The 13,464-nt window shown below is 43.8% G+C and overlaps 1 protein-coding gene across 3 annotated transcripts in view; it reads right to left on the bottom strand.

The window, feature by feature from the left end:
* Positions 1-13,464, bottom strand: part of SHROOM4 (shroom family member 4) — a 272,257-nt gene that overhangs the window by 19,425 nt on the left and 239,368 nt on the right. For all 3 annotated transcript variants that reach the window (XM_062183199.1, XM_062183200.1, XM_062183201.1), the window contains one exon: positions 432-1,253. In XM_062183199.1, the coding sequence (XP_062039183.1) occupies positions 432-1,253 (822 nt within the window). The remainder of the gene's footprint in view (positions 1-431; positions 1,254-13,464) is intronic.

The raw sequence follows: 13,464 nt of genomic DNA, 5'->3' as shown, positions 1-13,464 counted from the left end.
TGGAGGGAAAGCAGAAGAAAGGGCAGAACAGCGCTTGAGTCTGGTTTCCAGGAAAGGCCCTAGTACAGGCAATGAGGGTTTAATGCCCTTGGAAGCAGGGGCTGAGGCTCTGATGCATTCCTTAAAGATAAACAGAAATCATACAGTATTTTAATAATGATGTTTAGGGATAAGAACATCAATAACTCCCATTTCCTGAGTATCTACTATGTGCTAAGTATGGAGCTATGTCCTTTATGTAGCTCATCTAAATATTTACAACAACCCCATGGAGCAAGTATCATTGTGCCCATTTTTCATGTAAGAAAACTAAGGCTGGGAGCAGATTAATTGGCCAGCCCTGTGTCACCCAGCGAGTAAACGGTGGCAGCAGAATTCAAAGTCACACTGCCTGCCTTTGTGGGGACCCAGTATCTTTCATAAGCACTTACTTGGGGGAATCAGTGGCCTCTTGTTCTGATGTCCTCCAAAGCCCACCGATGCCATAGTAGCAAGGGGGCTGAGCCTGGTCAGGTTGAGAGCTCAAGGGACCCCTTCCTGGAGGCAAGAAATTGCTGGAATGGAGAGCAAAGGACTCTTGCTCTGCTGGAAGGCTTTGTGAACCCTGCCTCGGGGCCTCCAGGTGGCCAAGGCTCGGGGGTTGTGGCTGTTCTAGGACCTGCTGAGGATTGGGGGCACAGGAACTAGTGGTTTCTGAACTGAAATATTGGGGCGGCAGTTCCTCTTCCTCCTCTCCCTCCTCCTCCTCTTCCTCTTCCTCCTCGCCTTCTTCTTCCTCATCCTTCTGCGGCTCTTGCTCTTGCTGTTGCTGCTGCTGCTCTTGCTGCTGCTGTGGCTGCTGCTGCTGCTGCTGCTGCTGGGCTGCCCGGAATAGTCTGTACTTCTCCCAGTTGGGAGGTGGAGGACGAGGAGGAGGAAAGGGCTTTTTCCTGGTTCCAAGAGGATCTGGTTGGGACTCATCACCTTTGGTAAAGATCTCCCTCCGATGATGCCCCCAGGCCCGGGTGCTCTGCGGCTCCAAGCTGATGTGACTCTCAGAGAAAGCACGGCTGCGCAGTGGGCGAGGCATGGAGGCAAGGGTGCTCTCCTCAGAAACGGAAGGTTCCTCCGTTTTGTTTGAGGCGCGTTTGAAGTCTCCAAGGAGGTCAAGAGAAGAAACCGCTCGGTAGGTTGATAAATCCAGTGCTGGGTTCTCAAGGCATGGATGGAAGGGGGTTGCCCATGGAAAGCTAGCCTTGGAATGAGCCATTTCCCTGCAAAAGTGCATACAAGTGTTGGGTCAAACAAGCAAGTTGCAGAAGGTCACGTATTTGGGATGTCATCATTTATGTCAAATTTAACATGGCCACCCAAACAATGTAATTTATGTAGTACGTATAATAATGATACAATGATAGCTGACATTTCAGTGCATATGCTAAATAGCAGGCCTTGTTTTAAGTGATTTCCATGTTGTAACTTACTTGATCCTCACAATAACCCTAGGAGGTACCTATTATTATTGTCCTGATTTTCTAGGGGAAATTGAGGCATGCACAGATTAAATAACTTGCCTAGAGTCACGAAGCTAGTATGTAGTAGAGCTAGGATTTGAACTTGAATAGTCTAGCTGCAAATTCTGGACAGATATCCACCACTCCAGTCTTTTTATAGCCCTAACATGGGATGTGCTGTGTTTTTGGACTTATATGCCTGCCCATCCTACTTCATCTATTGCGTGTGTGTGTGTGTTTTTTTAAATCATGAAAAATTTCAAATGTTTAGAAATGTACAGATTGTCACAATAAGCACTCATGTTCCCCCTGCCACCCAAAATTAGCACATTGTAATACTTTGCTATTTGTGCTTCATGAATTCTTGAGAAATAAGACATAAACCCATTGTATTGCTCCCTACTTCCATTCATCTACTGCTTGTGTACATGCAAGTTGTATCACGAGTTAGTTGTGTATCATTTCTATGTTCTTGTATTTGTAACAAAAATCACCAGGTCACAAATAGCTGCTATTTTGGATTTCTAGTGTATCTTTCTAATGTAATTCCAACCAGAATTCTCAACAGGAATGCTGTAGCTATATAATAATTTGAAAGTCAAGTCGCAAACAAAGCAGACTATAATATTAAAGAGTATTCTGCTACAGAATAAGTGAGGGGATAATAAGGGATTAAGTATATTATAAAATAATTTTAATTAAAACAGGGTGTAGCAGCACAGACTGGAAAGTCCAGAAACCAAACTATCTATAAAAACAGAATATATACAACATTTTCCAAAAACTAGGATATAAAGAAATATTATTTAATAAATCTTTTTAAGATCACTGAGAGCAATGCTATTTAGAACTGCATCACATAATACATACCACAGGTACACGTGTTTGTGTGCATAATTTTGATATCTATGTTATATTTGTAAATGTGTGTATATTATATGTGTGTATTTAATACACTTACAATTTTAAAATCTATCAGGAAGCTTAAAAGACTCCCACTTGTGAGGTGAAATAAGATTCTCAATTTATAAGCAACAGGAGAAAATCTCCAAAGAAAGAAGTCCAGGTTTATTTGACTACATCTACAAAGTCAAACTTCTGTATGGTAGAGTGACCAAAGTTAAAAATAGTTCATCAGATTCAGAATATAAAGAGTTAAGCCTGTAAGCCACAAGAGCTGTTTTCCTGCTGCAGCCTGTGAGCAATCAACCTCATGTTAAATCCTGCCTGGTGACAGGAGTTCCAAGGGTTCAATCAAATCATCACACAGCCTAGCCATTCAATAGTCATGATGAAGACAGACTATTTCTTTAAAAATAATAATACACACAATGGCAGCCAAGCTCAGATAGAATGAAAAGCCAAATGTCCTTCATCCCCCTCATCTCCAGCCCCCATGCTGGGGAGCTCATCCCTCACATGGATAAGAGATTCATATCCAGACAGCCCCATTCTCTCCTCACTTAGGCCTTAGCCCAGAGAAAGGTCCTTGAGATTATAATGATCCCTTGTGTGCCAACTGTTCCTCCTGCCAAATCCTCACGGGGAAAAAAAAAAACAAAAAACAGAAAAAGGTGGTGAGTGGAAATAAAAGGATTAAAAATGTGTTTCAGACAGAAAGGACTTTCCTGATCACCTAACCTAAAATAAAGACTAGGCATTCATTGTCACGTGATATTATAGCACATACACAGTTTTACTTATTTCTTTCGGGATCTACTCATTAACATAATATGAAAGCTCCATGAGGACAGGGATCTTGTTTGTCTCATTCATCTGGTCTCTAGTACTTTAGCACACAGCAGGTGTTCAATAAATATTCGTTTAATAAATGAATTAACGCCAAATGTAAAAAAAAAAAATGAATTCAAGGCCAAATCAATAAACAAAGCAAAGAATGGTATGTATGATGAAGATTTAACTACCGTGAATCTTTAGGCATCAAACAAAAGCATTAAAATTCATAAGGCAGGGGGCTAGCACTGTGCCATAGCGGCTAAAGCCACTGTCTGCAGTGCTGGCATCCCATGTGGACGCTGGTTCAAGTCCCAGATGTTCCACTTCCCATCCAGCTCTCTGCTATGGCCTGGGAAAGCAGTGGGAGACCCGGAAGAAGCTGCTGGCTCCTGCCTTCAGATCGGCCCAGCTCCAACCATTGCGGCCATTTGGTGAGTGAACCAGTAGATGGAAGACCTCTATCTCTTTCTGCCTTTGCCTCTGCCTCTCTGTAACTCTTTCAAATAAATAAATATGTAAATCTTTTAAAAATCTCATACCACAAAAACTATAGAAAAATGCAAATATAAAAAAGCTAGAAACGAGTTGGTATTGTGGTGTGGGGAGTTGAGCGGCCACCTGCAACACTGGTATCCCATAGGGGCGCTGGTTCAAGTCCCGGCTGCTCCACTTCTGAACCAGCTCCCTGTTAATGCACATGGGAAAGCAGTGGAAGATGGCCCAAGTACTTGGGCTCCTGCCACCCATGTGGGAGACCCAGATGGAGTTCCGGGCTCCTGGCTTCCAACTGGACCAGGCCCATCCTTTGCAGCCACCTGGGGAGTGAACCAGCGGATGGGAAGATCTCTCTGTCTCTCCTTCTCTCCTGTGTAACTCTGACTTTCAAATAAATAAATAAATATTAAAAAAAGAAAGTAAAAATGGTCAAAACTGATTGTAGAAGAATAAGACTATCTAAATGTACCATTTATAGAAAATATTGAAAAAATTGACCAAAGGAAAGTACAATCCCATGTCTTGTTTTAATTTTACCTATATTCAAGGATGAGATAACACCAATGTTATTTCCATTTTCTAGATTCTGGAGTCTAGAGAATATGGAGGGTATAAAGACTTCTGGGTGCTGTCACCATGACATAGCAAGGAAAGCTGCTGCATGTGATGCTGGCATCCCATAAGCATGCTGGTTAGAGTCCCAGCTGCCCCACTTCTGATCCAGCTCCCTGCTAATGTGCCTGGGAAAGCAACGGACAATGACCCCCAAGTGCTTGGGCCCCTCCACCATGTGGGAGACCCGGAAGAAGCTCCTGGCTCCTGGCTTCAGATTGGCTCAGCCCTGGCCATTGCAGCCATTTGGAGAATGAATCAGCAGATATAAGATTGATCAATCTCTCCCTCCCTCCATTACTGATTTTCAAATAAATACAATGAATCTTTTAAAAAAAGAAAGAAAATCTATTGGTATTGTTAACAACATTAATAAATCAAAGGGTCAAATTCCATGGTCGTCTGCTATAATATATTTGATAACAAGTCCTTTCCAGATTAACAAAAAACTATTAGGAAAAGATGGCTATTTCTGGGGCCAGCGCTGTGGCTCACCTGGTTAATCCTCTGCCTGCAGCACCGGCATCCCATATGGGTGCCAGGTTCTAGTCCCGGTTGCTCCTCTTCCAGTCCAGCTCTCTGCTGTGGCCCGGGAGCGCAGTGGAGGATGGCCCAAGTGCTTGGCGCCTGCATCCTGGGAGACCAGGAAGAGGCACCTGGTTCCTGGCTTCGGATCAGCGTAGCTCCAGCTACTCCAGTTGGGGAGTGAACCAATGGAAGGAAGACCTTTCTCTCTATATCTCTCTCACACTAACTCTATCTGTCAAATAAATAAAGAAAATGATGGCTATTTCTGTAACATCACCATTATCATCATACTTTTTTTTTTTGACAGGGAGAGTGGATAGTGAGAGAGAGAGAGAGAAAGAGAGAGAAAGGTCTTTCATTTTGCCTTTGGTTCACCCTCCAATGGCTGCTGCAGCCGGCACATCTTGCTGATCCGAAGCCAGGAGCCAGGTGCTTCTCCTGGTCTCCCATGCGGGTGCAGGGCCCAAGCACTTGGGCCATCCTCCACTGCCCTCCCGGGCCATAGCAGAGAGCTGGCCTGGAAGAGGGGCAACCAGGATAGAATCGGCGCCCCAACCGGGACTAGAACCCAGTGTGCCGGTGCCGCAAGGCAGAGGATTAGCCTGTTAAGCCACGGCGCCAGCCTCATCATACCTTTTTGCATCCTCTGGTCTGCTTTAACAAAACCCTGGAGGAAAAGAAAGCTAGGCATCAGAAGCAATGGGTGGCAGGCCTATTAAAGGCTGATCTGTACAGTGATCTGCCCTCAAGGAGACCCAACAGGCCAGTCCACTGCAGTGGCTTTCAAAGTGGTAAGCCTGGGCTTCAGCAGAAGTCAGCTGGTGAAGAGCCCTGGCAGCTCTGCCAAGAGTTGGATCACTGGAAATGGACCTGCCCTGGAGTCGAAGGCTGCCCAGGTCAGAGCCACAGATCTTATTGGCTCTAAGCTGAAAAGCCCTTCACTCAGCCCAGCTTCCAAGGTGACCACTACAGCTGAGGGGACAGCCAAGTAGGGTCAGTAACACTGCAGGCAGAACTGTAAATTTCCTGTTGGAGTTGCCACTTGCCTTTACCTGGCCAGCTCTCCTCCCAGGCCAGGTAGGTAATGGAAGTCAGCAGGGTGCCTTCCCCAAGGAGGTTCACACCTCCCTTGGGATGTAGGCTATATGAAGAGATAGATGAGTCTGGGCCTCATAATTTACAAGGCCTAAAGCCCACCAAATTATTTTCAAGTCCCTTCTGTCAGGTTCTATTTGCCTCTCAATCAGAAAACTTAATTGTAGCTTAGATAGCACCTTTCTTAGGTTCTCTAATAACAACTCTGTCCTTTATATCTATCCCACTTGAGCCTTATTCCTTTGTAACCATAATCTCTACTCTACCAGCACCTGTGTGTACTGATGGTCCTCTCCCCCACTTAATGCTGTATAATTGTTCAAAATTTCTCTACAGACAAACCCCTCTACCCACAAAAGATGAGTGGCTTTTCTCCCAGTCTTAGCTGGAATCAGCTTTAAGCCACATCCATCAAACTGTCCCCACAAGGGTCCAGAGACTCCCCCCATTTCCTCTCCTCTATAAAATCCTCTCATTACCTGGTTAGTGCTACTCTTAGGATCATTGGTTGCTATTCTCACCCTATTTTTATACTACAGTGTTTACAGCAGGTTATAATGGAACAAACGAAGGCCTTCAACAACCAAGTGGTCAACCAAATGCTGCTACAAGGATTTACTCGGCTCCCCACCCAGGAGACAGCAGCCTGAGATATCGCCCCATGCCAGTGAAGAATACCTCATCGCCCCATGTCGGCAGGAAGTAGCTCTAAAGACAGATCATCGTCCCTCTACCCCTCCTGGACTTTTGGGACTAATGTAACCCCATACAAATCCTGCTTTATAAAAAACAAAAGGGAGGAATGTTAGGAGACTGGCGCAGTTTTAGCCAGGTGGCCACATGGCCAGCTACCTGAGCCAGGCTCCACCCCCATCCTAATGGAATTCACTGCTCCTGCTTCCCTGCCCGCCCTCGGGCAAAGTTTAAAAAGGACTTGTTCCTCAATGGCAAAGGAGGACCTTTCTCTCTGTCTCTCTCACTATCCACTCTGCCTGTCAAAAATAAAAATAAAAATAAAATAAAGTAAAAAAAGGGCCTGTTCCTGAACACGTGCTCTCTTGGCTCTTCTCTCTTGACCCTTCTCTCCTGCGCTCTCTCGGTTCCTCTCTCTAGCCTCCTCCTCTGGTCTCTTGGCTCTCTCTCTCGGCTCCTCTCATCTCTCTTCACTCCTTGCTAGCTCCTCTCCTCTCTGTTTCTCTCTCTTATACTTTCTCTCTTTTTCCTTCACCGCCCCTTCACTCCGGTCTCTAGGGTGTTCCCCAGTAAACCCTTTCCCTTACAGAAAAAAAAAAAAAAGCCAAAGACCAACATTATGTATGCTTAATGGTGAAACAGTAGAGGCATTCCCTCTTAACATTGGGAACAAGGCAGAGGCACCCACTTTCCCCACGAATATTTGAAATTGTTCTGAAAATACTTGGAAATACAACCCGACAGGATAAAGACATTTACGTTGTAAGAGGGGGATATGTTCTGATTATGAATAGGTGATATGATTATTTATCTGAAAAATTCATGAGAAACAATTTAAAAACTAATACTAACAATAAGAAAATTCAGTAAGGTGTCAGGGTATAAAATTAATATATATAAATCAACAACTTTCCTGCAAGCAACAATCAGAAAAGGCTAATGGAGGGAAAGACCACATTTACATCAACAATGAAAAAGATAAAATACCAAGGGATAAAACTTGCAAGAAATATGCAGGACCTACATGCAGAGAACTTTAAAACTCTATTGAGGAACATGAAGCAAGATGTAGATAAATGAAAAGATATACACTTTACTAGCAAGAATGACTCTATATTGTAAAGCTGTCAAGTTTTCCTAAATTAATCTATAAAGTTAGTGCAAAGCCAATAAAAACTGTCAACGGACTGTATTTTAGAACATTATTCTAAATTTCATATGGGGAAAATAAAGTTCTGAGAATTTCCAGGAACAGTAGGGAAAAAAGTACAGTGATGAGAGAGGACTATCCCTACCAATGATTAAAATGTTTTAAAGTCACAGTAAGAGATGTGGTCTCATAAATAGATGGATGCATGAAACAAAACAGAGAACTTCAGAACACTGATGTAAATCCAGATGCATAGGGCAAGTTAGTTTGTGATAAAGGAAGCATTTGAAATAGTGGAAAGACAGATTATTCAATACCTAGGTTTGATACAACTGGATAGCTATTGGAAGAAAAATAAGGCTGAACCCTTACATCACTCTTTACAATGAAATAAAGAAAAATAAGGCTGACAATAGGGACCAGTGCTGTGGTGTAGAAGGTTAAGCCTCCACCTGCAGTGCCCGCATCCCATTTGGATATCGGTTCGAGTCCCAGTTGCTCCACTTCTGAACTAGCTCCCTGCTAATGTGCCTGGGAAAACATCAGAAGATGGCCCAAGTACCTGGGCCCCTGCCACTCATGTGGAAGACCTGGATGGAGTTCCTGGCTCCTGGCTTCATTCTGGCCCAGTCCTGGCCATTGTGGCCATTTAGGGGAGTGAACCAGTGAACCAGGAGATGGAAGATCTCTCTCTCTCTCTTATATATATATATATATATATGTATATATATATATATGATCTCTTATACATATATAATATCTCTCTTATATATATTATATTTATTATGATGTATACAGCTCTTATATATACTATATATAATATATATAATATATCTGCCTTTCAAAAATAAATACATATTTTTAAAAAGAAAAAAATAACAATATAAAGGTACTAAAATATGGGAAAACATTAAAAATAATCTGGGCAAGATCTTTCTAAGCAAGATACCAAATATGGAAGCAATAAGGAAAAGCTGATAAATGTGACTGCCTAGAAGTGAATTATTTAGATACAGAAAAAATACCATAACTAAAATCAAAAGGTGAGGATACACTGGGAAAAATATTAACAACATACATCAATAGCCTTAATATGTGAAACACACTTACCAATCAATAAAAGGGACAAGCAACTCAATAGGAAAAAAGGAGTATAGTTCACAGAAAAACAAACATTATCAACATATCTAAAGATATTCCACTGCACCTAAAATTAAATGAATGCAAATGCAAACAATAATGAGAATTCTTCTGAATTTAAAAAAGGAATTGATGCGGATGTGTAAAAACAGGTGATCTCATATGTAGTTGGTGGGAATGAAAAATGATGTCCTTCAGAGGACAAATTGGAAAGAAAAGAAGGTCACATGTGCGTAGCTTTGACCTAGCAGTTCAACTTCTAGGGACTTAGCCCACAGACATATTCCAATGTAAGCACCGAGAGAAGTCCAGAAGGATGTCCACCGTGGCTTTGTGTGTAATCACAAAAGACTACAAATAAATTGAATGTCTTTCGATAGGGATTAATTAAATAAAACTAGAGAATATCTAGATATGGAATTCTACATAGCTGTTAAAAGTTATGCAGTAAATCTGTAAGTAATACGGAACAATCATTACAATTAAAAAGATGTAGAACAGAAAATGTGTGTACTATATACTTATGCTTTTGGAAACTACAGTGTGTAGACCTGCACACTCCTGAGGATATACAAGAAACTACTGATAACGTCCTCTGAAGAGTTGTACTGACGCTTTGAGGTGAGGCTGCCTTATACTGTGTGTATGTGCACGGTAAAGGAATTTATAACTTTTTAATTAAAAATTACCAAAAAATTTATATACCAAAAAATAAAGCCTAAGACCAATTATGGTATACTCATACACTTCCCTGCTTAAAGCCTACATTATCCATAAAGCACAGACCTTTATTATGATGTATACAGCTCTTAAAGATGCTGCCATCCCTGCACCTGTCATTTCTTGCCTTTACATGCTCTGTATCCTATGACTCACTGTCTCCCCATCTCTGACTTACACTTCAGATTTCCACTTTGACATCATTTCCTTGAGGTAGCTTTCCCTGCTTCCAGCAAGTATGGAGTAGGTTCCCAGACTGTGCCCTAACAGCACCCATATTCATTTTCTGAGCACAGTACTGCTTAGTCATCGGTGCCTTCCACGCAACCATGTTGAGAGAGAAGGCCATGTCCTATTTACTACTGTTTCATGAATGTCCAACACAGTGCTTTGGCACATGGTGGTGCTCAGTAGGTATGACCACAGTGTGGAATCAGTGCAGATTTGTGTGATGATGGTGGAGGAGAAAAGCTATAACCCTTGAACTCTAATGCTGAGGCCCAGGCTGACAGGCAAGGACAATGAGTGGCAGGTCAGATGGTCAGCAGTTGCCCAACTGCTTGAGAATCTGACTGGGGTTTGGGGAGGGGGACTAGGACTTATCTTGAGGCTTTCTGCATAGCAAGTGCAGTTTTTGTTTTTTGTGGTTTTTTTTTTTTTTGTTGTTGTTGTTGTTGTTTTTTTTTTTACCTAAATAGCATATTTCTTTGGGGTGGTGCAGGCTAATGGAAATGATTCGTTTTGCTCAATCTTATCAAGCCACCTAACTCTATTACTGGGCTATTGTTTATTATGGTGTTCAAAGAGCAGCACACTCCTTCCAGTGAGCTGCATGGAGCTTCTCTATTTTGATCAATGCTGGTGCCGTATGCAAACCTTCCTTAGGTGTACATAGCTTCCTACTGCACACCTGAGCCTGGGCCAATGCCCTTCAACTTTGCCCCAGACGCTTTCCAGAGTTTGGTGCGCAAAGCCTGGGATGGGGAGGGGAGAGGAAGGGAGGGAGGGGCAGTGGGGAGGGGAGGGAAGGGAAGCTGGAGTCAGAAACTGGAGCTGAGTATTGAGTGCAGGTACTTGGATGTAGGGTGCAGGTGTCTTAACTGCTAGGCTAAATAACATTTCTTGTGGTTGCCTTAAATCAGGGTTTCTCTGGAACCCAAGAATTGCAGTAAGGGATGTTGGAATCCCACCTGGCATATTAACAAGTAGGCCAAATGTCCACCCTGACCTTAGAGGTATTTTTAAAGATTTATTTATGTATTTGAAAGACAGAGCAAGTGAGCGAGAGAGACAGAGAGAGAGAGAGAGAAAGAGAGAGAGGTGAATATCCTCCATCCCCTGGTTCACTCCCCAAAATGGCCACAATGGCCAGTTCGGGGCAAGCCTGAAGCCAAGAGTCAGGAACTCCATCCAGGTCTCCCACAGGGGTGGCAGGGGTTCAAGCACTTGGACCACCTTCTGTTGCTTTCACAGGCACATTTGCAGAGAGCTGGATCAGAAGCAGAGCCAGGGCTCCAACTGGTGCTCAAATGAGATGTTAGCATCACAGGCATCAGGACTGAATTGGCTGTGTCACAATGGCAGCCCCCTGATCCAAGAGACTCTAACTTGTGTGGTTTAGGGACCGTGATTAGGAAACAAAGGTTCAGTGTGAAAGGGATGGGAGTATGGTGGTTTGGGGCAGAGACATTTGCTCCAGTTAAGTTGTGTCCCAAACCACACATCCTGCCCTGCCCCTCACCCCCAACCCACAACCAACACATACACTCTATTACGTATTCCTAGCTCCTGTCTTCCTCCCCTTTCCTTGCCATCTTCTCCAATCTAGAGCTCATGAAATGCAGCACTCTTTTTTTTTTGACAGGCAGAGTGGACAGTGAGAGAGAGAGAGACAGAGAGAAAGGTCTTCCTTTGCCGTTGGTTCACCCTCCAATGGCTGCCACGGCCTGCGTGCTGCGGCCGGCACACCGCGCTGATCCGAAGGCAGGAGCCAGGTGCTTCTCCTGGTCTCCCATGCGGGTGTAGGGCCCAAGGACTTGGGCCATCCTCCACTGCACTCCCGGGCCATAGCAGAGAGCTGGCCTGGAAACCGGGACAGAATCTGGTGCCCCAACCGGGACTAGAACCCGGTGTGCTGGCGCCGCAAGGCGGAGGATTAGCCTGTTGAGCTGCAGTGCTGGCCAAAATGCAGCACTCTCTTCAGAGGCCCCACTGGCAACTGTGGTGAGAACTCTGCACCATGACAATAACCCAATGAACTACTTAGTGTTTTTCCCTAGCCAGGGCACAAGAAAGGGAATGTAGCAGAGCAGAAAGCATTCAGGGTCAGAAAGAGTTGGGTCTGAACTCCAGTACAATTTTAAAATCTCACTCCCTATCTCAAGAACTGTATGATTTGGGGCACATTACTTAACTAAACTCAATTTTCATGAAGTATCTACCATATGCACCTGCTATGAGGATTAGCTGTATCACAATGACTTAGAAATGATGCTAGACACATGAAAGGGAGCCAAATAAATGACAGTACTATCTTTATGGTTAGAGTGAAGTCCCTTACTCAGGGCCACATATGGCTCTGCAAACCACGCAGGGTGCAAACTTCACAGCTACAGAAAACAGAGCAAACACAAAAAGTAAATATGAGAAATAGCGTTGTTGATACCAGCAAGAAGACTCCATCTCAAAAACAAAAGCACATTGTCTGCCAAGGCCTGGGTTGTTCATCTCTTTTTCCTCTTGGCTCAGGTTGCCTTTTCTCCAGGTTTTTCTCTTTTGTTAAAAAAAATATTTTTGGCTGGGGCCGGTGCCACTTGGTTAATCCTCTGCCTGCGGTGGCAGCATCCCATATGGGTGCCAGGTTCTAGTCCCAGTGGTTCCTCTTCCAGTCCAGCTCTCTGCTGTGGCCCGGGAGGGCAGTGGAGGATGGCTAAAGTGCTTGGGCCCTGCACCCGCATGGGAGACCAGGAGGAAGCACCTGGCTGCTGGCTTCAGATCAGCATAGCTCCGGCTGTGCTGGACATTTGGGGGGTGAACCAACGGAAGGAAGACCTTTCTCTCTCTCTCTCTCTCTCTCTCTCTCTCTCTCTCTCTCTCTCACTGTCTAACTCTATCTGTCAAATAAAAAATATTTTTGGCTAATAATGATTGAAAATGAAAACCAATATTTTCAGGGACTCAAAAAAAAATCTCCTACTCTCTCTTCCTTGGCCCTTTTGAAGTCTTCCTGTTTGGAAATTTTATTTTTAAACTCACCACAATAGCATGGCATTCCAGGATCTCAGTAGCATGAGCTTATAGGGCCAGCCCCTCTCGCCTTCCCCTTCCTTTAGTAGCCAAAAGATAAGACTTCTCCAGGAGAAATAGCCACTCCCAGGTTATTACTGAAGGAAATGTTTGCAAGATCCAGGAAGCGAGACATAAGGAGAACCATGCAAGGAGAGGAGAAGGACCCTGGGTCTACAAAACTTCCAGAGTGAAACAAATAGCCTGGCAATCACAAATGCAAGGTAGCATGACTCGTCCTGAGCTGTCTCCAGTCCCCAGAAGGCTGATGCAAAGTGTCCTTGAAGAGATCAGAGAAGTTCTAGTTTTACTGGGGCTGTCCTGGGTGAAGCTGAGCTCCCTCTCTCCAGTGACCCAAATTTCTATTTGTTCTCAGGATATACATACATATGCAGTGACTGTGGTAGATAGGGTATGTGCTTCTTTGTGAATAACGGCGCTGCAGCGCAAACTACTGCTGATGGAAGTGAAGAGAAATGGAAAACTCTTAAGAAAGTGATGCTTCTGAGCTGGAGA

Source organism: Lepus europaeus, chromosome X, assembly GCF_033115175.1.
Source record: "Lepus europaeus isolate LE1 chromosome X, mLepTim1.pri, whole genome shotgun sequence".
NCBI classification, from domain to species: Eukaryota; Metazoa; Chordata; class Mammalia; order Lagomorpha; family Leporidae; genus Lepus; species Lepus europaeus.
The sequence above is the reverse complement of the archived record's forward strand: the minus strand, read 5'-3'. Positions and strand labels throughout refer to the sequence as shown.